Below are 21,947 nucleotides of genomic sequence, written 5' to 3' on the forward strand. Positions count from 1 at the left end.
ACGCGTGGGGTTTTGCACGCCTGTGTTGCAGCAGGGACGGTTGTACGGCGGTGGGGGGGGGGGGGTGGGAAATGCTGCAAGCGGCGTTTTGCACGTGGCGTTTTGCATGCCGGCTTGCGTGGGGCGGGGGCTGCGGACGGGAGGTTGCGCGTCCGGTTGCACGGAGGGGAGGCTGCACGGTGTTGGGGGAGTGGGGGTTGCATGCCCTGTTGCATGGCCACGGGGGGGCTGCAGATAGGGGTTTGCATGCCCCATTGCACTGGGGTGGGCTGTTCGCGGGGGTTTGCGCGGTATTGGGACGGAGTGGGTTGCTGGCGGGGGGTTTGCAGCCGCTGCTTCCTGCCACGGGGGGCGGTTGCATCCCCTGTTGTACGGTGGTGGGGGGCTCCAGGTGGACGTTTGTATGCCCCGTTACACTGGGGTGTGCTCCTAGCGGGGTTTTGCACGTGGATGAGGCTCCGGGCACCGTTTTGCAAGTGGGGGTTTGCACGCCTGATTGCAGAAGGGGGCTGCAGGCAGGGGTTTGCATGCGTGATTGCACGGGGGTGGTGCAGGTGGGGGTTTGCACATGGGAGCTTGCGCGAGGGGTCGTGTACGGGGTTTTGCATGCCTGGTTGCATCGAGGACTGCAAGCAGTGTTGCACACCCAGTTGCATGGTGGGAGTTTGCACCAACTTTTTGTATGTCTCATCGCATGGGTACTGCAGACAAGTTTTGCATGTGGGTTTTTGCATGCCTGGTTGCATGGGATGGGAGGTTGCATCTGGGGTGTTGCATGGATGATTGTGCAGGAGGGGTTGCATGCCCAGTTGAGCACAGGTTTGCACTCCCTGGGGTTATACCCTCTCCTGGAGGCTCTGAAGGCAGGCAGGACATGGAGGCAGGCACTTTTCCAGCTTCACTCTTCCTGGCAGACCTGTTCTGGTGCATCCTCCGCATGTGCGGTCACTGCAGGCAAGCTCACTGCAAGGCAGGCCAGAGGTTGGCTGAATGCTCCAGTTGAAATTTGGATACTGTTGGCTTTGGGCCTTCAGCTGTCAATGCCCCGTTAGCGTCTCCCCACCAATGGCTGCGTGGGCCTTGCGGTTAAAATTGCAAAAAAAGCCACAAATTAAGGATCTGAAAACTCCTCCAATAGGGAGACACACAGGGGATGATGTGATGTGAAAGCAAAACTGCAGGCAAAACCCGCTGGGTCCTGCCAGCTCTGGCCAAATCTTGGTCTGGGCTTCCCACAACCCTGCCATAGCTGAGAAGAAGCTGCTGTTGTTGCTGTTACTTTGCATTATATTTTGTTGATATGCACAAAGGCAGCTTTGCAAACATACATGATATATAGGGGAAGGTAGATGTGTGAGCAAACAGCTCTGTAATAGCGTAATTCTTTAATTTTGAGGCAGCTCTGGGTGGATATATATGGTTCATATACATCTGGAAGCATGGAAAACATTTTTGCTACTTAAATAATATTTCTATATTTAAAATATGGAAAATACAGAATCCAGTGGCTGCTGAATCATGCCTGTAAGCCCCCAACATCCTTAATGGTAAGTACAGGCAGGAGTGCTTTGCCAGCCTGGAAGTGTTAGTTCCTCCTAGACAAGAAATTCCAAATATTTATATGTTGATTCTTTTAACTTTGAGACACAAATAGCCAGAGACATTTTGGCAACTCTGTGACAGAACACAAAAAAAAAAAACAAACCCAAAAAAACAACATAGGAATCTCTGCGGGTCTTTTCTGCTTTGTGTAAACTGAGCAGAGAAAATATTTCCTGTTTCAGGATCAGATAGTGAGTAGTGAGAGCTCAGCCAGCCTGTTTCTCTGGTTATTTGAGAAGGGGTTAAAAATAGGGTCAAAATGACCTAATCTTGTCAATTCGGTGCCATATTTGGTTGGGAAGGTATTGTATTTTAGGGGATCTCGAATACAAAGTCACCCCCTGATGTAGGAAAAATAAGGGGTGGGTTTGCTGAAGGGGAGAATCCATCACAACGCTGCGTGTGGTACTGAGGGCAGAGCATGGCTTTGTCTGAAATGGAAATTTATTGGTCATAGCTGATACTGAAGTGATTAAAAATACACATTTGGAAATAAAAATTTACTGGGGGAGTTGGGGCAGGGTTTAAGACTGGCAATATTCTGTCATTGCAGAATTGTACTTATTGCTTACTTCACCTATATTGGGGGGTTTACACCAGGTCCACGATCCTCCAGGATTGGCATTCCGCACATCAGGATCAATTTCATTTCAAATTTATTGTCTGCTTTTGAACAGCAGCAGAAAAAAGCATTTCAGGGTAAAAGCTGAACCTACGAAGGATCTCTAACGTTGCTGCTCAGCCAGGAAAAAAAAAGGAGTGTATTCAGTCAGACAGTGGAACAAATATTCGGCAGCCCCCAGGCCAGACACTGGCCTTGCACCTCGTCTCTGCCAGTTTGCTCCAGGAGTCCTGGTCTGAGAGGCGTGAAGTAAATGGAAGAAAAATGGGAGAGTTAAGCAATAAAAGGAGGATTATGGGGTGGGGTTTTTTTGTTTGTTTGTTTCTGATCCAGTTGCTCCATGTGGTGACGATGGGAATGGTTTGTGTTCTCAGTGTCAGGGCTTTAAGGATCTGACGTAAGGTTGGTATTGGTGGACTACCAGGACAGAGTGAAGGCAGTAACTTAGGAATAATAAATACAGGAGACCAGCCCCAGCCCTCATCAGTAATTGTATAAATGTGCACAAATTCATCTTAACAAGTCTCTAAAAAAAGGGGGTTGTGAACCCCAGGGCCAGTCACCTCCTTGCGGGCCCCATGGAGGGTGGCTTCGAGCTGCTCTTCCGTAGCTCTGTGGTTTTGTGCCCATCGCTGGTGGTTTTGGGGGTGAAACCAGGGCACTGCTAACCACCCACACCCCCCCGGGGTTGCTCCTGTACAAGTGCTGTGCAAAAAGCAGGATCACAAAGATCTGGAGTGAGAAACAAGCCCTAAAAACACCCCAGCCCCCTCTCCCCCCCTGCCCTGCTCTGTTTTGTTCTTTTTGCATCCATGAGGTCGCAGGGGCTGGAATCACCTTCTGAGGCTGGACCACATTAAATGCATCCAAAAACTGCAGTTACCCCCCCACCGCGGGATAGCAGAAGGTGAGCAGTTTTGCATCAAACCTTGCTCTGGGATTCCGCTGCGCTCTCGCAAAGCCCCCATGGGATGCAGCTCCCCCGGGATGTCAGGCTAAGATGAGGTGCAGCAGAATTTGTTTCTCAGAAGAGTTTGATAAAGCCCTGCTAGAAAACACCAGAGCCCTTGAGAGACCTGCTGCTTGCTTCTTGCCTGACAATAACTAGGAAAGTTTGCAAACCCAGAGGGAAATCCTCTTTGTGTTAAAGCAGCTTATCCCATGGAGGTTTGCTGGGAGAGCTGGGTGGCCGTTGGCAGAGCCGAGGGGCGGGCGGGCATCACATGGGCAGTGAAAAAAGGGGTAAATCTGGGAAAGCAACTTGTGAAAGCATCCGGACGCAGTGTGGGAGGGTGGCTTCACCCCCAGCTTCGGGTGCGGACTGAGGACAAACGCTCGACTTTACCGTCAGAAAGAGCCCCGGGTGAGATCTTGGTTTTCCTATTAGAAACGCAGGCATGCCTTTCCAAAGAAAAAGAATTAAAATAACACCTTAAACTCTTAATATTTTCACTGATACAAGTGCACCTGCTCACTTTTAGTATCACATGCAAGACTGCAGGTCCCGTAACAGAAAACCTGAGATTTTCCCCCGGTTGGAGCTCCCTGGCTTGGACCTGGAGCGTTGGGCGTGGCCAAGGATGGTCCAGCTGGAGCAGAGCCTGGCCACACAAACCGATGCTTTTCCTACCACTTGCAGGAAGGTGGATTTAGTGTTGCAAGAAAAAAAGAGCATTTATAAACTAAAGAGATTTTGGTGAATAATAGCAGCTTTGGGAAAGTGGTAAGGTCATTTCCAGCTAAATGTTGTTAGTTGTAATTAGGTCAGGACATACCTTATCCTAAATGCTGCTGTAGCCTGAGTATAGTTTGTGGCCCTTCTGCTCCTGAAGTGAGCTATAAAACGAAGCTGGGTTTTTACAATAAACTGGGTTTATTGTATATGTCTTAACATATTTAATAACCTCCGTGCAGTTGGGTTTGTCTCTCACTTGTGGAAAGGGCTTGTGGTTTTGTGTCCCTTGGTGTTGGGTAGTGATGCCAATAATTATTTTGTAGTACTTTTTTGTGAAGAAACTTAGCATGTTATAAGCTTCGTGCACGTAATTAATTTTCCCTTAATTTTTTTTCTTCATTGCAGGGTTGAGAATCAAAACGCTGTGTGTTCAGGAGTTATTTTCTGGAGCTCTCCTAGGCAAAGCTCAGCATTTTTTATCAAATTTATAGCAGCGAGGAGCCAGGAGGTGGCACTGGCTGGCAGCGCATTTGGGTCTCGCTCCCTTCAGCAGCTCCTGTCCCTGGTTCAGAGCCTCTTGGCTTCCCCAGAAAATAAAATACTTATATTTTTCAAGGTTAGGAGCCTAGATAACCTCACAAGCCGGGGTGCGAAGACGGCAGGACGGACTGGTGATGGCACCATCTGTGGCATCGCTGCTCTGTGGGTGTAGAGGAGATGGATGGGTTTAGGTTGTACCCGCTCCAGCAGTTCGGGGAATTTCCGCTTGGGGTTTTGAGGGCGAGTTTGAGGGACCTTGAAGGTCTGTGGACCTGGGGGCCGTGTGGACGTGACCACTGTGAGGTCTGCCTCTTGGGTTGACTCAACCTCCGTTGACTTGTGGGAGCTCCAAGACCATGGAGGAGCACCTGGATCAGGTTTGCCATCCTTCCTTCCCCGTAACTCCTCCAAAGAAAAGCAGCATAGACACACAGAGTGTGGGACTGCATTTTTTTTTTCCCCAGCTGGGCCAAGAGGAGCCTTAGAAACTCTCATTTCCTGACCAACAAAACCCGTTGCTGGCACAGTTTGTTCTGCGTGGGGAGCTGGTGGGGGCTGTATCAGTTGGAGGGGTGTTTTTTTTTGTCCAGCTTGTCATTGCACTGCGGATAGTGCTGGTGTTTCTAGAAAATAAATGGTATTAAGAGCAATTCTGGAAAAACTTAAGTGGAAATCTTCTGCCTTTTTCTAGCTAGCTATTAGTTTATATCTTAGGGGTTTAGATGCTTAAAAAGGCCCTTTTGATGGGACAAGCACTGTACAAGTTTCTTGCATTTGTTATTCCTGTTCTGCTGGTGTTTACAGATTGTTTACCAAGCGACTGCAAATGAAACCGCACCACCGGCCACCGCAGACCTCATGGTGGATGGTTGCTGGCACGGAAGTTTTGTCCCAAAACAACCCAATTTAACATGGTGGCCTGGGAAGGTGGGACACAGCAAAATCTGTATCTGGTCCCCAAGGTGCTGAGGTTTTCCTGGAGAAAAGGGGTGGGAATTGGGGCAGGAGGAGCAGGTTAGCCCAGCTCGGGGTGGATGGGGTTGGCGTTTCTCGTGCTTTCTTGGAGGGTGTTGGTGGCTTCATGCTAGAGACCAAATGCTGATTGTTAGTAATTTTATTGGCAGGAGTTCATATTTACAACAGAATAATAGGAAATAGGAAAGAACGTAGTCATTACAAAGCTCTTCAGTGTTTGCACAACTTCTATGGCTTGGGATGGCATCATCCATCTATTGAAAACTTTGTACGTAAAGCCACAACTGGGACTAAAACTGGAGGTGACCGCTTCATTTAGAGGATGTAATTGCCAACGCGGTGATGATGTTCTGTTCGTCATCAAAGGCGTCGTGCCTGAAACAAGGGGAAAAGGTGAGGAAGTGGTTGCCACGTCCTCCTGTTGTGTTTCAAAGCCACACTTGCGGTGGGAGGGGGATTTCGTGTGCACCTGGGATGTCAGTGAGCTTCAACCTCTGTAAAAAAAAGGGGGATTTGGGTGATTGAGCAGCAGAGGTGCCTGGCGCCGAGACCCAATTTGGGCCAGGGGTACCAGAGGGGTGTTCACACCATTGAAGCTCCCACCGAAGGCTGTATGCAAAGAGGTTGCTTGGGTGCTTTGGAAGAATACCCTAAAATGCCTCTTCAGGTCGTTAGTAGCCATGAAAGCTGCTTTGGTTGTCCCTGGCATTGCAGCTGGATGCCTGAAAGCTTTAATTATTTTTTTAATTGTTTTGAAAAGTTGCTGCAAAGCGCTGCTTGCTGCTGCTTTAGAAAGACTTGAGTTTTTTGCTGGCTTAAAGACATGCTTTGAGTGCTTAAGTCCTACGGGGCTTTAGTACCTTCTGAGCCTGGGGAGTCACAGCAGGAATGCCAGGAGGCTGAGGAGGATGATGAGGGGGAGGTGGCACTGGAGGGGTGATCCCACCGACTCCTGAAACTCCTGGCAAGTCAAGGAAAAGAAATCGGTCAAAAATCACGTGGTTTGATGTGCTAAAAGCCAGCAGCAGAGTTCATGACCTGATGAGCCTTTCTACCTTCCTAACTACCCCCAGCGATTGCTCCTTGGGGGAGAAATCACATCATTGCCCTGGAGCATCCTTCTCCATAGCTGATATCCATTGCTGAAACCTGGGGGGTGGCATCCTCGTCTGCAAATCCCTTCCCCAAAGCCCTAATGGTGCTTGGATGGATGCATAGGAAAAGGAATAACCTATGATACCACAACATAGGATTAACTCGTATCCAGAGAGATCCCTCATTGGAACAGGTTTGATGTTATTTCATCAGGAAAACTGGGAATTTCCCCTTCTCTGAGCTTCTCCTGTGCAAACAGGCAAAATAAGTCCGTGGCAAACTAATCACAGCTGTTGCATGGATGCTCTTTGCCCAAACTCATTTGAGTTGTTCAGTGATTTAAAATCAACATTTTAAATCCATTTATTTCTTCTTGCAACAGTGGTTTCTGCAAGGAAGTCCCCCTTTTTTTGGAAATACAAAGAGAAAGTCCAACTCACCTCATATAAATACATGGTGGGTATTAATGTGGTGTTCTCAGAGTAATACTCTACTGTTGCATATAAGTAATCACCTGGAACAAAAGCGTTGTCCTGATGAGTCTGTGTTAATATTTAGTATAACCAGGCAGGCATCTTACCCACTCAAGCCATTATAATAATACTACCAATAACACCAAGCATCAATTCCGTGGGTTGGAAACTTAATTGTAGAGGCTGCCTGGGTTGGGGGCTGAGTTTGCTCATGAGCAGTGATGACAGCGTGCCGGGGGGGTGCAGGAGGCTGTTACTGCTGCAGAAATCAAAGCAAATCTGTCTGCCCAGGAGCAGCTACCAGGGTTATCTCTGCTCTTAGTCGGTCTCAGTAACCTTTCCCACTCAGCAAAACATGGTTTCAGATGGTAACGAGAACCACCAGGGGCAGAACAGCTCCAGAATAATGTCTTTTAACTCTACTTTTAATTTTGTCTTACGTTTTACACCAAAGCATCGCTTAATTTGTAGTGGTCAGACGCATTGGGTGTTAGGGCATGTATTTCCTACAGGTAAGTCACATTTGTATTGGATGCTCCTGATGTGGTTCAGACACAACTGTTTTCATCTGAGATGGTCTCCAGAGGCTACTCTTAAATTTGGTGAAGATATGAGGTACAACTTTCTCCCCATTGACGCTAAGGGGGGTCAGGGGCCCTTGTGCCCTGTGCACATCATCCAACCTTAGGTGAGATGGGTCCCACCCTTCTATCATGACATTACTATTGCACATCTTTTCCCCTCTGAACAGTCAAATGTAATTCAAATAATCCCAGTAACTCAGATAAATGAACTGCTGCTGCTTTGCTCACGTTTCCTGCCTGAGCACCCCGGGGCAGCTGTAACCAGCCCTTCCAATTCCTGTGCAGCCACAATTCAGCAATCCCTCTTCCTTCGTTAAGCAGCATTTCCCCAGACCCCAGATCCATTTCCCTACGGGTATTTCTGCAAAGCTCCAATGCCACGAGGACCTCAGGCTGCAGCGGCCCCTCAGTTTCCTTCTGCTGTATGTGGCAGCCTTGAGCTTTAGCTTCAATTAAAGATTGAGGGGTGCTGGTGGCAGCGCGGGGAGGTGGGGTGGGCTCAGTGTCCCTCGGGCGTTATTTGTAATTGCAGAGGGCTCGATTCAGTGGCTTCTCGGTGCCTTTGCATTGGCCTTCATGGGCAAAGCCTGATCTCCCTGCCTGGCAGAGGCTGGATGGAGACCTCCCAGCATCCTTTCCATTCCTGGTTATTCCAACTTGCTCATGCAGCTTGCATAAAATGATTAAAAAAAAAAAAAGCAAGAATTACTCACTGAAACGAGATGCGTAGTCATATAAAAACTCTGTTATCTCCTCATCTCGTCCTATCTCAGCATTCCCTAAAAACAAACAAAAAACAAACAGTTCATCGTCTGGCGCTCTGAGTAAGCAGAGACTCACGTCCAGCCGACTGGATAGTTTCACGTTAATAATTTCATTGATTTATTGGTGCTTTGTGTAAAACCTATTCCCTGGTGGGAGTAATGGATTTGCAATCTGGCCCAGAATTAAATCAGAGACTTCACAACAAAGGGTATCATGTTGCAGACCGGACCAGAGCTCATCCCAGGTGGGGTTTTTTCCTTTATTTTGGGTGCAGATGTGCCAGGAGAGGGAGATGCAGTAATGGGGTTGCAGCCCTTCAGCTGAGTTCCTGCACCCCATACCCCAAATTTATTTTGGGATGGATCTTAAAGCTCTGCTTGTGCATTTTGAGCTGCTCCTCAGCCACTGACCTGGCTGCTTTATTTCTCGCGTGCCTTTTGCTGTGAAATTGCTGAAGGCTCAGAAAGGAGACTCACGTTTCCTTAGGGTTGAGTCACTATAAATAGATTTCTGAGTTGTATGATGTTGTCAAAGTCATTTCAAGTTTCTCATTTCCCATTTCCAAATACAAGGTTCAATGTGTTTTCTTTTTTGGGGGGTCTTATAAAGCAGATTGGAAATATTAATATTATAACACTTGTATAGTTGTACAATAATATCTGATACTCATACAATAATATAACGTATTATATTAATATTTTAGTATATAGCCATATACACTCATATTATTAGGTAATATTAATTCATATTATTCTACATAATAAATATTAATGTTGTAAGTTACACTATTAATAACTTTGATGATGCCATTAGTCATGCCTGGGGCCAGCTGTAGCTCGTATAATTAGATAATATTAATTAATATTATTATATATAGTATTATGTATAATATTAATGTTATATGTTATACTATTAATAACTTTAATGATGCCGTTAGTTGTGCCTGGGGCCAGCTGTAGCTCTGGCTGCCCCTCTCTAAAACTTTCCACTGTTTCCTAACGTAGCCCCAGGTTTCTCAGCGCCGGCAGCTGGAAGCCTGGATCCAAAAAATCTCATCGTTGGGCAATTATCTGAAAAGAATGACCAGCCTACAGATTTCTGTGCAGGCATCAAAGCCCTAGGGTAGGAGCCTGGGGTCTGTGGGTCATGGCACAGTGCAGCCTCATCCATCGCTCAGCAAAACACCTCAACCCATCCTATTTTTGGGGACACTTGGACCAAAATGGGGAGCCGCATGGCATAGCGTACATCTATCCACCCCCACGCCTTCCCATGCTCGCCCTTCAAAAAATATTCTGTCCTTTTTGGCTCCAGGGGCGTAAACTCCGGCTCTCAGGGCACTTTATCCCATGCACGAAGATTTCTGAGAAAGTTATTCCAAGTTGTATTTACACTGGAGCCCTGCTAAGGATAATAGAGGAGTTGTATCACCCCAAAGATCTTCCATCTGGAAATCCCCCCCTCCGCAACCGCCTTTAACCACTCTCATGACGTTTCATGTTTGGCTTTGTCCCTTTGGCACGGTAGAGGAGGAGGAGGAAGGCTCTCTGCGTCTGGCGGGCACAGCAGAGCTGTGGGCGGCTGCCAGTTTCCAGTTCTCTGCCCCTCTGCTGGCACTGCCCGTTATCTCATGCACCCAGAAGTGTTACCTAATTGCACGTGTCTTCATCCCAAATTAGCTTCAGGTTCCTGCCTCAAGCCTTGGGCGCTGTAAGCACTGTGGTTTTCCTCCTTCAATTGCCCCTGACTTTGGTCTCCCCACGTTGCCTAAGTGCCCACCGAATACTTCAGGAAATCCTGTTTGGTGGTTTGGGTTTTTTTTTTTATTCCCTTGCCTGTATCTGTCTCTTAATAGCTCCCAGCTGTATATTGCAAATTACTTTGAATGCAATATGGAAAACATTAATTATCAGACTCTGTTCTGCAAGCACAGACTATATTCTGCAAGCACAGCCTGGATTCTCCAAGCACACGCTTTACTGTAACTTTTAGCAACTGCATCGTGTTTTCCCCTGGGGTTTTTTTGCTACTGACCCCCCCATCCCCAAGCAAACACCCCAAGACCTTTCAGGCTCCAAGACCCCACCCCAAGAGCCATGCAGCATCCCAGAAGCGTAGAAATAATTCGAGCCCAGCACTTAGTAGCATGATAAAATTAAATTGCAAGCTGGAAAACCAGAGAAACATATTTACCCAGTAAAAAATGAAGAACCAAGAGTGCTGCAATTAAAAAGTTTGTCATCCTATGTTTCGGTGTTGTCCACCGGTGCGGCTCGGTGCTGCTGCTGGGGAATTTCTTGAGATGTCCCAGCAGAGGCAGGAAATGACTCTTGCGAGGGCTGGACCGAGCAGCCCCCACGCGCTGAGAAAATAAAAGTTTTTCTGCAGTTTGCCAAGCGGTGCGGTGCCGGGCTGGGCTAGAGGATGTCCTATATGGGCCGGGAGATGTGCGGTGCCTGTGACGCCGCTCCAGTGATGGAAGATTTTCCCTTTGCAAACACTTTTCCAATGGCTGATTTGCAAATCTTGGGAAGTTATTCCACAGGGAGGGTTAGCGCCGCTGGATGGGCTCGCAAATAGAAGGAGGATGGTTTTGATTATAACAAGAGTTATTAATAGCAAATCCTTCTTGCAAAGGCGGCAGCGGTTAAGAGGCAAAAGGCAGAAACAACGACTAGGAGCCAGATTCAGTTCCTGACTTCCCTTAAAATCTTGGGGGATTTTTTTCTTGACTTCATTTCACCTTCTCATGCCTCAGTTTCTTTATCAGTAAGAAGAAAGGCAAACGGTTGCGGTCTTATTTTATTTTATAGTGGCTAGAAATACCCCAGGTTGGGATGCTTCAGGAGCTACATTTGGTGTTTACGGTTGGCTCCTGCTACTGCATCCGCAGGGTGTGATGCCTCAGTACAGAGCTATATCAGCTGCTTATTTTCCTCTCTTCTCTAAAAATAAAAGCAAAATAGGAAAACATTCCTTGGAAGAGAAATGGGGAGGAAAACAAAATTTAGCTCTTCTGCTTTGTGGGGAAAAGCTGATACCAGTGCAGAAGGCCTTCTCTGAAGAGATGCCAAAGTGATGCTGGTGGAAACTGGTGTTAACAGGGGTGTGAAGCGAAAGGGGAATAGAAGGACCAGGAGGTAAATCAGGTGTGACCAAGTGGTGTAAAATCAGTTCCTGAGCAGCACGTGGTGGGGGCTGCTCACCACCCTGGGTTTGCTGTTGGGGGAGGTGCTGGGATCGCTGTGACTTTATTGCTTACGCAGCAATAAAAGTCCATTTTTGTGGTGAAAAAACCCACACGTTCACCCCAGACAGTTTCCTCTCCCAGCTGGTCTCTTGAGCGCAATGGGCAATGATGTATTTTGGTGGCTCTTCACTGTGTTGTGGGAGACAGACGTTAGCAAACTGGGAAAGAGCAAGGGAAGCCTGAGAAAGTAAAGAGAGGAGCTCTGTTTTGAGGTATGATGAGAAGAAATTCATAATTGGGAAGATTCACCTGGAAAGAGAACCCTTCCCAGATGGGAGGGAGGTTGAAGATGGGACAGCCTTGGGAGGAGGTGCAGACTGTGCTCTCGCCTCGTCTTTATCCACCATCACTGGAGGAATGTTCTCCCCATCTTAAAAATCTTTTCCCAGCCCTAAATTTCAGTTTTTTCCAGCAAAATGCCTGGAGGACGATGCTCCCCTGCCACAGACCTGGGGGCTGCTTCCACCCCCGCCTCCCTCAGTGGGTGCCTGCCCCTGCGGGATGTGGGCTCAGGAGTTTCCTCTCACAGATGAGAAAACGGAAGCGAGTTTTTCAGCGGGGTTGAGGGAGTTTAATGGCAAACAGCTGTGTTGAGCTAAGACTAAGATGGGGGGGTGCACAGGCTGCAGGCAGGGGTGGAAAAGCACCAGCTGTGGTGGGATGGGTGCAGGCATACATGGGGCAGCCACCCGGCGAGAGCAGCGGCAGCCAATATTTGTCTCATCCTTATATTAACAATTTTTAGCCGAGGATTGGTATCAATTTTAAGCCAAGGGTTGCTGTCAATTTTAAGCCAAGGATTGCTATTGATTTTAAGCCAAGGATTGCTATCGATTTTAGGGCAAGGATTGCTACTGATTTTAAGGCAAGGAGTGCTATCAATTTTAAGCCAAGGACTGCTATTGATTTTAAGCCGAGGATTTCCAAAGGCAGATTTTTTTTCGACTAAGAGGGGACCCAACTGAAGAGCTTTCCAAGTGCATCCAAAAAACGGCTTGCAGCCTCCCAGGGCTGTTCATGCTTTGCCAGAGTGACTTTTCCCATCCATAGGGAGCTGCTTGGCAAAGGGTTAAGCGCAGAGGAATGCTGAGTGGCCAAGCAGGCAGGAAACTAATATCTCCAGACCCTCCCCTTGACCCACAAAAAGAACATCAAAACTCAAAATCTTAATGCAAGCAGAAATCTGGCCTCGTCGGGATGAATCCCACCAGGGCCAGAGCTGCCAGCTCGGCCGGGAGACTCTTGGGTAGCGTGGGGAGACGTCGAGCTGTGAGAGAGTTAAAATATTGTGGTTTTAAAGTGATGGGGGAGGAAAAGGGCAAGGAAGGTTTATGAGGATGGTGGTGGCTTTTATGAGATGAGCGGATGGGGTTGGACGGACCAACCTCTTGGCATGCAAACTTGGAGTCTGAACTCAAAGGGATTTGCTGGCTTGGGGCTGAGAACGGCTCCTTGTGGTTGGACGTGATGATGCAAAACTTGAAAAAACTTGGTGGGGGGAGAAGTGTCATACCTGCAGTGTGGAGATGCTGATAAGGGAGCTGGATAAAATGCACTACAAGGTGATGCAAGGGGGCAAATGAACCCTTTGCACCAGACTCCGCTGTTCTTGTGTGGCTGCGAGCACACCGGTGTGCAGCTGGAGCATCCCCAGCAGCGTCCCGCGTCTTCATGATGTGAGGGATGGTCCTTGGGTGCTGGGGACCACTGGGGAAATGTGGGTGCGGATTTTGAATTGTATTTCTGGCTGGAAAATGAAAACGCTCTATTTTTATTCAGGTTTTTTCCTTTCATGTTTGTTCTTACTCACTTTTCATGTCTCACAACGCAGAGCAAAAACATCGCTCAAAGAGCAGCCAAAAAAAGCAGCCAAACCATCTTTTCCGTCTCTGATCCCATGCTCCGTTCCCAAAACCTAATTCCTATTTTGCGCAATTTCTGTACTTTTACGTCTCTTTTTTTTAATTATTAAAGCGTATGTGCAGAAATCAAGCCGTAAAAGGTCCTGCAGCGAGGGAGCAGCGTGGGAGCATTGCCTTTCACGTGGGAAAACTCAATGTGCGAGCCAAAAAAAAAAGGCTTTTCCAGAAAGGGATGGCAAAGCCAGCTCTCACTCCTCACAATGCCGAAGGTGCTGCATCCCGGGGATGCTCTGAGCATCCTGGCACGGTGAAGCCTGGCAGCGGTCAGAGGCTTGCAGCATGACTGAGAGTTTTACGTTGAGGACGAAGGTGCGAATGAGATCACCGCCATTCCCGGCTCTCGGGTACATTGCGTCATTTCCCAGCTTTAATAGGCGGAAGCAAAACTTGAAGGGAAATTAAAAAAGTGCAGCCAGTAAATAAGACTCTTCCCTTAACAATGACTCGTGCCCAAGCAGATGACATTAGCAGGATTCCTGCGGAAGTGGCTGGAGGGGACATTGTTTGGTGTTTTCCCTGCCCAAGACGACGACGAGATGGATGAAGGAAACCCAAAAAATCCCTTCCCCCATGGCACCGGCTGCTGCGGGGCTTCCACCGCTCCCCAAGGTGCCGTGTGCCAGCCAAGAGGTAGGTGGGACAAGCTGCTCTTCCCACGGGAATCCTCTGAGGAACCGAGGGGCTTTTCTACTGAACAGGCTGTTCTCATTGTCCCATGGGGTTTTCTACTCTACATAACACTTTCCTGCCCTTCCGTGCCCTTTTTTTAAACAGTGGCTGCTTGGGCTGGCTGCTGCCAGCTGGGGTGTGTGGCTCTGCCAGAGAGACTGGGAAATAATGTGATACTTTAGATACTTTGAAATGAAGAAAAAAAATGCACTTTCAAACAGTATTTCTTAAAAAAAATTAAATTAAATTATATTAATATAAAATAAAATAAAATAAAATAACATAAAATAAAATAAAATAAAAACATGTTCCTGGTTTTCACAGTTGGTGGCCCCTATGCATCAGGGCGGCAGCTCACTCTTCCTCTGGGCATCGTCCTCACGCGCAGCTCCTGGGGGCTCTCGGCACGGCTGAAACATGAGGGATTTATAACCCCGTGCTGTCCCACCACCAATTTTAGGCTGAGACAGGTGCTGCAACCAGTCCTTGCTGTCACCAGCCATGGGATGCTGCAGGAGGTGATGCTGGGTGGCCTGTCCCAGAATCACGGCTCCAAGACGCTCGTTTTCCAAGTGTTGTCCTTTATTTCTTCCTGCCTTAATTAGACCCAGCTCAGCTGCGTGAACCCCCCAGGCGTGTCCGAGGGCTCTGAGCAATGGGGGGTGCTTCTCATCCCTCCCCTCCGAAATACCCCTCCAGCCACAGCACCTACTGAAATAGGGTGGGCGGTATGAATTGCGCCCAAGCACCCATCGACTCCCAACCCCAGAGGCGTTATCCGCAAGGTCACTGAGCAGCCGGGAAAATCAGGAGCATCCTTGGAGCAAGGAGGGGGGTTGCTTGTCATGTGTCATGTATTCTACTGCTCCATGAGCAAAATAAGGAAGAAAGGGGCTGTATTACAGCTTTGCTTAATTCTTTAACTTATAAAACCCTTTTTTTCCTGTTTAACAGCAATTTCGGATGGCTGCTATACAAGGTACCACAGAGCATAAGCTGATATAGATCCGAGAGCTCAGTTTCTTAGCCAGGAATCAAGAATTTTATTGGTTTTATGCCATGTCTCCTTGCTATCGAGCATACCCTCCCTCCCCCCCTCCCCGGTGCTTACAGCTTTCCTCTTCCTCCTCCTCCAAGCCAAGGAGAGAAACCCAGCAGGAAAAAAAGCAAAGGTTATTTCCCTACACAGCCCCACTGCTCTGGAAGAGGAAAAATGGGATCGTGGAGCTGCTGATGATGCTCCGGCTGCCCAAACTGGCTGTGCAGGGTCTGGCCACCGCAGCACTAGATAGGGGTGACACCGAGCTGGCTGGTCCCCTCCCACCTTGCTCTGAGGACTTGGCAGCTACCCAGGGGGTTTGCATTTTTTTTCCGGAGCACTGGTGTGCTTATGAGCTGGTAAACCACTGAAATAAGCTTTCCGGGCAGTTTGTGTGTGACAACATCTACAAGCGGCTGTGAAATTTGCTTTCGAGATTATAAACGAATAAAAAAAATTCTGCTAAAAACCCTCCTCAAGTGGCTAGGAAATATCCGAAGGGAATTTTCCTGGGGCTGGTGCTCGTATCCTATCTGAGAAGACGCCGCCGAAAAATTTCTCCTGGCTTTTGCAAAGCTCCTGCAAGTTTGCAAGCCATTCACAGGGCAAATTTGCAACTTGGTGACAGAGGTTTGTGAGCTGCGGCCAACAAGGGGCCGTGCCTGCCCGGCTCCCATCACACAGACTCTCACAATTTTCCCATTTCTCTTGGGTTTTAATGCATTTGCGGTCAGGGGTTTTGGCTGAGCGGGGCAGGGGCCTCGCTGGCATGGATCCATCTGCAAGAGAAAGCGAGAAGTGGCGTTATTAAAATCTTGTTTTACATTTGAGGCCAAAAAAAAGCTTTGAGTATTTTTAGCTCCCCAGGGTGAGAGCGGGCGGGTAATGCTGGGGGCCGGTGCCGGTGATGGCAAAAGCTGGTCCCTCTGAGTCAGAAAATGAAATATTTTGTGTCTAATGAAGTCTTGTGCCCAATTTCGATGCCTTTTGAAGCAGCTGGGCTGCTCCTGCCATGCAAAGGGCTGGGGTTCAGGCTGGGGAGCTGCGGTGCTCCCCTATAAAGGGTTTTATTTTTTGTGGGATGGGGGAGCACCCAACACCTGGGTGTTCCCCGCTCGTGGTGCTGGCAGCTGGACCCGAGTGCGAGCTGATACCCGGACGAGATTTACCCTCGGCTTTTGGGTGACCTGAGCAGCCACCTATGCTTTGGGAGTTGCTCCAGGCAGCAGCCTGGCGATGCAGCAGCAGCGTTCACACCATTAACACCAGCCAAAAATGAATTTTCTCACCAGGCTGGTGGGTTTTGTTCCCCCCAGTGAAACTCCTGAGGCAATTTTGAATCTGAGGGTGTTGGGGTTTGACCAGAGCAGTGTTACAATGCTATAAATAAATTAATTTATTTCAGGGTGGGAGTTGAGGAAGCAGTTTTACCTCCTGGGTGGTTCTCCCGGGTGTACGTGTGGGTGGCTGGAGGAGGTGAGGAGAGAGCCGGGGCGAAGGGGCTGTGAGGGGTGCGGGGGGGGGGTGTCACCTCTGGCCAGATGCCGTCTGCAGAGCAGGATGGTCAGCTGGAGCAGGAAAAGGAGGGAGACGCAGGACAGCCCCAGCGCCAGCGGCCAGGAAGGCCGTGCTTCTGCAGGGGGGGAAAGGAGAGTTAATAGAGGGGGGGACAATGGGGATTTGGTCACTCAGGAGAGCCTGAAATGGGGGGCCAGGCCTGAGCACCCCCCGAAACGAGGGGGTCAGGGCTGTGCGGGGCGGCAGGGGGCATGTGCCAGTTTAAAGCCTTTCAGTGCAGGGGGATCCCAGCGAAGAGATGGCGGGGGGCACAAGGGAATTCCAAATGTGTCTCAACGAGGAAGAATTGGGGTGTAGGGATTTCCTGAATGGGGAAAGGCTGGAAGAATTGGGATGCAGGGGGTGGATGGAGGCTGGGATCTGCAGGAGGGGGTCAGGGATGGACTAATTACCCTCCCTGGGTCCCTTAGTGATAGCAACAATGATGGTCTTGCCCGTGCTGTTCTCCAGGGCCATGCATGCCACAGCCCCGTCCCACTGCTTGGCCAAGACCCAGGTGATGCTCCAGGCGCTGAGGACGCCATGCTTGTCCATGGTGGCCGCTGTCACTGGTGTCACCTCCCCACCGGGCTGCCAGCGCACGGTGTCCCAGCCCGGAGGGAGGTCGTGGAGGTGGCAGAGCAGGGGGATGCTGGCCAGGGGCTGCCCGGGCTCTTCCGCATCGATGGGCACCAGTATGGAGAGCTTGGGCTCAGAGGCATCTGAAAACAGGAGTGCCATAAACCTCCCCAGGGCTGTCCCCAGCTGCCAGGTGACCTGCCAGGCACTCACTGGTGACGACAAGCCTGGTCCCATCCCCAAAGAGGGTGTAGAAGTTGGAGGAGCTGCAATAATAAACCCCGGAATCCTCCCTCTGCATGGAGCTGATGGTGAAGGAAAAACTCCCCCGTGTTTCACTCCTCCCAGAGTATTTTCCCCCCGGAGAGGGGTAGTTCAAGTTCCGGTAAATCCAGTACAAACTGCCATCTGGCCTCTCCTTGTACCAGTTCACGTACTGGCTGTGGTCCAAGACGCGACAGCTCAGCTCCGCTGTCTGTTCAGGGAGCACCCAGAGCTGCCCAGGGCTTTGCTGGACATGTCTCCCCTCTGCTGAGGTGGGTCCTGCAGGAGGGGAGCAGCTTTGAGGTGGATTTTCTGCACTTCAGGCTTTCCAACAGATTGCACTAAAAATGATCTGGGGCAAAAAATACCCTAAAAAACCCCTACCCCCCTTCAGCAAATCCTGCTCGGGTTGGGGTATTTCTGGAGCGGGCACGTACCTGGCAGGAGGAGCAGGAGCGTCCCCAGGAGCCCGTAGGACATGCTGGCCAAAACCCTTTTGCCGGGGAGATTTTCCTTCTGTCTGTCTGGGGAGATTTTCTCTCCCTCCCAGGCTGGTGGGGGCTCTGAGGGACGAGCCTCCCCACCAGCCGAGGGGATTGGCAACCGCACGCCCTGGGGGTGCTCAGAGGAGGCACCCCAGGAGCTGGCCCTGCCCCAGCCAGGACGGGGGGGTCCCCCACATGTCTGTCCCCCGTCCCGTGTCCCCCCCACACTTGGGGACAGTGCAGCCTCAGCCGCCTCCATGGGTGATGGAAATTGGGTGGAAACCGTTGTCTGCTGACAGGACCCTTTTGGGCTGGGTTTGGTGCAGGGTGATGCTGGGGGGGGCAGGCTGAGGGTCCCAGGGACCAGCACATCCTCCAGCCTGGGGGTTTATTTGGGGTTTGGGAGTCCGGGGGGGCAGGAGAGGGGGAATTTGGGGAGGGAACGGTGGAGGGAATTTGGGGAGGGAACCACGTGCCCTGGTCTCACTTGCAAAATTGAATTTTAGCTCCAGCTCTGTGTTGCAATGGGGCTTTTCATCGCCCTGCCTGTCTCTCTGAGGAGCCCTGGGCTTCGTCGTCCCCTGGTTTTCAGCTTTCCGAGGCAAACGTTTTGCTCGCTGGGGCTGGATTTCCCCCAGCTGCCACGTGGGAGCCATGGGGAATTGCCCCCGGAGCACGGCATTGGCCAACGAGAGGAGTGCATGTAATTCATGCAATCTATAATATGTATCTTCCGCCTTTCTGCAGCAGCTGGAGGCTTTGCTCGAGCTGGAGATGGCTGCGGTCGGCCTTGCTGCTGCGTTTTGTCACTTCCACAGGGTTTATTTACACCAACCCCCTTCCCTCCCACCCCCAGCAGTGGGGGTTTGTGATGTTTTTTGGCGCCAGTTTGGCCGAGGGCTCGGTGTGCTGAACTGCAGCAGGAAAGGCGGTGGCAGGCCTGGGGGCTGGGAATGGCTTTGCAGTTTTTAGTCCCTTTGAAGGACGTTTTTTTGGGGGGTGGGGGAGCAGCTGGGGGGTGGCGGGGGGAGACTCTCCATCAAATGCTGTTGGGTATTGCCCAAAGCCCAGCGGCGGTGATGGGATTTCTGCGATTTCAGCATGTTTGGGACCCAGCCGGGGTCGGGAGCATGGACCCAGCCCCAGTCCGCTCCTGGCTGAGACCATCTCCATCCCCCAGCATCCCCAAAATGCTTAAACCCCCGCCAAGTTCCCCACTACCAGCCTGGTCCCAGGCACCGCCCAGCTCAGGACCTGCAGCATCTCACCTGGGTTTTGCATCCAGAAACGATTTTTCTCTCCGTTTTGGAGGTTTCAGAGGGGGGTTCAGCATGCCTTTGGCTCAGAGCGTCACCCGGGTGGGTTTATTCCCCCAGAATGCTCCAAAAACCCCCAGGTTTTGCTCAGAGGCTTCGAAACCAGGGTGGGGGCAAGGGTGGCCAGTGGCATCCCACCCCCAGCACCCTCCTCCTGCCAGGGATGCTCCGGGATGCGGCGCGTGGCCGAGCGGACATTGCATCCCCAATGATGAAGCCAGCGGGGTGAGGGGGGGAGTCACTGCCCTGGGCCCCTGCGGTTTTGGCAGCGGTGGCAGCTCTGCAAAGGGCTCAGCTCCGGGGAGGAGCTGGCCCCTCCATTGCGGTGCCAGCCACCAATGGCAGCCAGGGGCTCACTGGCCCCTGTGGGGCTGCTGTGGATCTGCCTGGGTGGGTGATGGCGGCAGGGGGGCTGAGACTGGTGGAGGGTGGCCAGGCCCTGGTTTGAGGAGATTTCTGGGCTTTTTGGAGCAACTGGCTGCTGGCGGGGTGGGACGGTGGTGGTGTTACAGTGGGGCTGGGGGGCAGAATGAGCCCCCAGTTGGTGCCCACAGCCCCAGCAGCGCTGCTGAGGCTGCACCAGCCCCAGTCCGTCCTGGCTGCGGAGCCCGGAGCGTCAGTGGAGATCGGTTGCAAGGCTGACGAGGACCTGGAGACAAAATTTGCTGTGTCCTGGTACCAGCGTGGCAAGGATGGTCCTGACCTGCTCCTGGATGGTGAGAGTGGGACGAAAGGGAGGTTCTCCTGCACATACGGGAGGAACAATGTCACCCTGCACATTGCCAGCGCTCAGCCCAATGACACCAGCCTCTACCTGTGTGCCTGCCTCCACATTAATTACTGGGTTTTTGGCAGCGACACCACGCTGCTGGTGGGAGGTAGGACGGCAGCTTCACCCCGATGGCCCCCATGTGACCCCCATGTCCCCTATCCCCTGCTGGCCCCCACTGTCCTGTCCTGTCCTGTCAGCCTCCAGCATCCTCCTCTGTCCCCCTCCATCTCCTGTGTCCCCCTCTGTCCCCATCCACCACCTCTTGTCCCTCTGCACCCCCCTCCATCACGGTCATCCCCGTCCATCCCTCTCCATCACCTTCATACCCCTCCATTCCTTTCCATCCCCCTTGATCCCCTCCATTCCTTTCCATCCCTTTCCATCCCTTTCCATCCCCTCTACCACCTTCATTCCTCTCCATCTCCTGCATCCCCATCCATCCCCATCCACCACCCCTTGTCCCTCTCCATCCCTTTCTTCCACCTCTATCCCCCCTCCATCCCCTCCATCCTGTGTCCGTGCCCGCATCAGACCCCGCTGCAGCCCCCTCTCCTTGTTGGAGACAGCTGGAGGGCTGGGAGCTGGGTGCTGGCGCCCTGTGGTGCCCCCCAGCCCCCCCCCCAGCCTGGTCTATGCCGTGGGTGCTACCGCCGGCCCTGTCCTTGTCTCCTGGCCGGGGGGGCCCGGGGGGTTGCTGGGGCTGGGGGGCGGCACGGGGCCACTTGTCAGCCCCATGGGCATGGCCGGGGGGTCCGGGGGGCTCTGCGAGGTGAGCTTCAGCACCTCCGGGCCCCCCGTCCGCAGGAGCGTGGAGCTGCACGGGGCCACCGGTGAGTACGGGGGAACCCCCACTGAGCTGGTCACCCCTGGGGAAACTGAGGCAGTGGGGATGGCTTGGCCCTGGGGCAGGGGGATGGTGGAGGCTGTTGGGGGTCTGGGGGGGTGACTACAAACGGTGGGACGAGCCAGCCCCTCTCCCCCAGGCAGCTGCATGACCCCCGGCACCTGGGTCCTGGCTGGGTCTGGGGTGCTGCTGCTGCTCAGCCTCTGCCTCAGCATCTGCCACCTCCACCGCCCCACACTGATGGGTAAGGAGCTCAGCACGGGCAGGGAGTGGCCTGCCACCATGTACCCCGCTGTCCCCCAGTGTCCTGTCCATCTCACTGTGACCCCTCCACCCCCATGCCCTTCCATCCCCGACCCCCCTCCATCATCCCTCATCCTGCCCCATCCCCCTCCGTCCCCTTCCGTCCCCCTGGGTCCCCTCCATCCCCATGCTGGGGACACCTCTCCCTGCTCTGTCCCCTCCAGGCCACCAGCCCAGCACCCCGATGCCACCAGTGTCACGGGAGGATGAGGTGAGGCCGTGCGGCCCCCCGGGTGCCCCCCGGGCTGGGCTGGGGCATCTGGGCTGGCCGGGAGGCAGCGTCCCTCTGTCCCTCTGCTCGGGGACGGCAGGTGACAGGGGATGGTCGCAGCCCCGCCCGTGCCAGATGGGGGGAACTGGGGGTGCGGGGGAGGCTCTGATGGCATCGTCGCCCACAGGGAGGGCTGACGTACACCCAGCTGAGCTTCACTGCCCCGGCAGGGCCTACGCCATGACCCGCAGCCGGACGCGGTGACGACCCCAAGCCCGGAGCTTGTCCGTCTGTGCCTGAAGCCCCCGACATCACCCTGCGAGCCGCCCACCACCCTCCCCCCCGCTTTGACGAAGGGAAGGAAATAAAGCGCTTTGGGCTTCGGCAGCCTCCTGGGGTGATGGC

General features: G+C 51.9%; 2 protein-coding genes and 1 long non-coding RNA gene across 3 annotated transcripts; 2 read left to right on the forward strand and 1 right to left on the reverse strand.

Moving 5' to 3' along the window:
• Positions 1 to 641: 641 nt before the first annotated feature.
• Positions 642 to 5,090, forward strand: LOC128146296 (uncharacterized). Its single transcript, XR_008236724.1, has 3 exons — positions 642 to 3,947; positions 4,305 to 4,816; positions 4,904 to 5,090. It is a non-coding gene; the product is annotated as an uncharacterized LOC128146296 (long non-coding RNA).
• Positions 5,091 to 14,513: 9,423 nt separating this feature from the next.
• LOC128146527 (uncharacterized) lies at positions 14,514 to 18,091 on the reverse strand. Its single transcript, XM_052797956.1, has 6 exons — positions 18,049 to 18,091; positions 17,561 to 17,923; positions 17,182 to 17,490; positions 16,643 to 16,759; positions 15,904 to 15,990; positions 14,514 to 14,788 (listed from the first exon to the last, which is right to left on the reverse strand). Exons 1-6 carry the CDS (start codon positions 18,089 to 18,091, stop codon positions 14,514 to 14,516), a joined length of 1,194 nt encoding a protein of 397 aa, XP_052653916.1.
• Positions 18,092 to 19,958: 1,867 nt separating this feature from the next.
• Positions 19,959 to 21,833, forward strand: LOC128146612 (uncharacterized). Its single transcript, XM_052798133.1, has 5 exons — positions 19,959 to 20,290; positions 20,747 to 21,014; positions 21,168 to 21,272; positions 21,496 to 21,542; positions 21,730 to 21,833. The coding sequence occupies exons 1-5, from the start codon at positions 20,105 to 20,107 to the stop codon at positions 21,784 to 21,786; spliced, it is 663 nt and encodes a 220-aa protein (XP_052654093.1). The 5' UTR covers positions 19,959 to 20,104; the 3' UTR covers positions 21,787 to 21,833.
• Positions 21,834 to 21,947: the final 114 nt, after the last annotated feature.

Source organism: Harpia harpyja, chromosome 9 (genome assembly GCF_026419915.1).
Source record: "Harpia harpyja isolate bHarHar1 chromosome 9, bHarHar1 primary haplotype, whole genome shotgun sequence".
Taxonomy (NCBI): Eukaryota; Metazoa; Chordata; class Aves; order Accipitriformes; family Accipitridae; genus Harpia; species Harpia harpyja.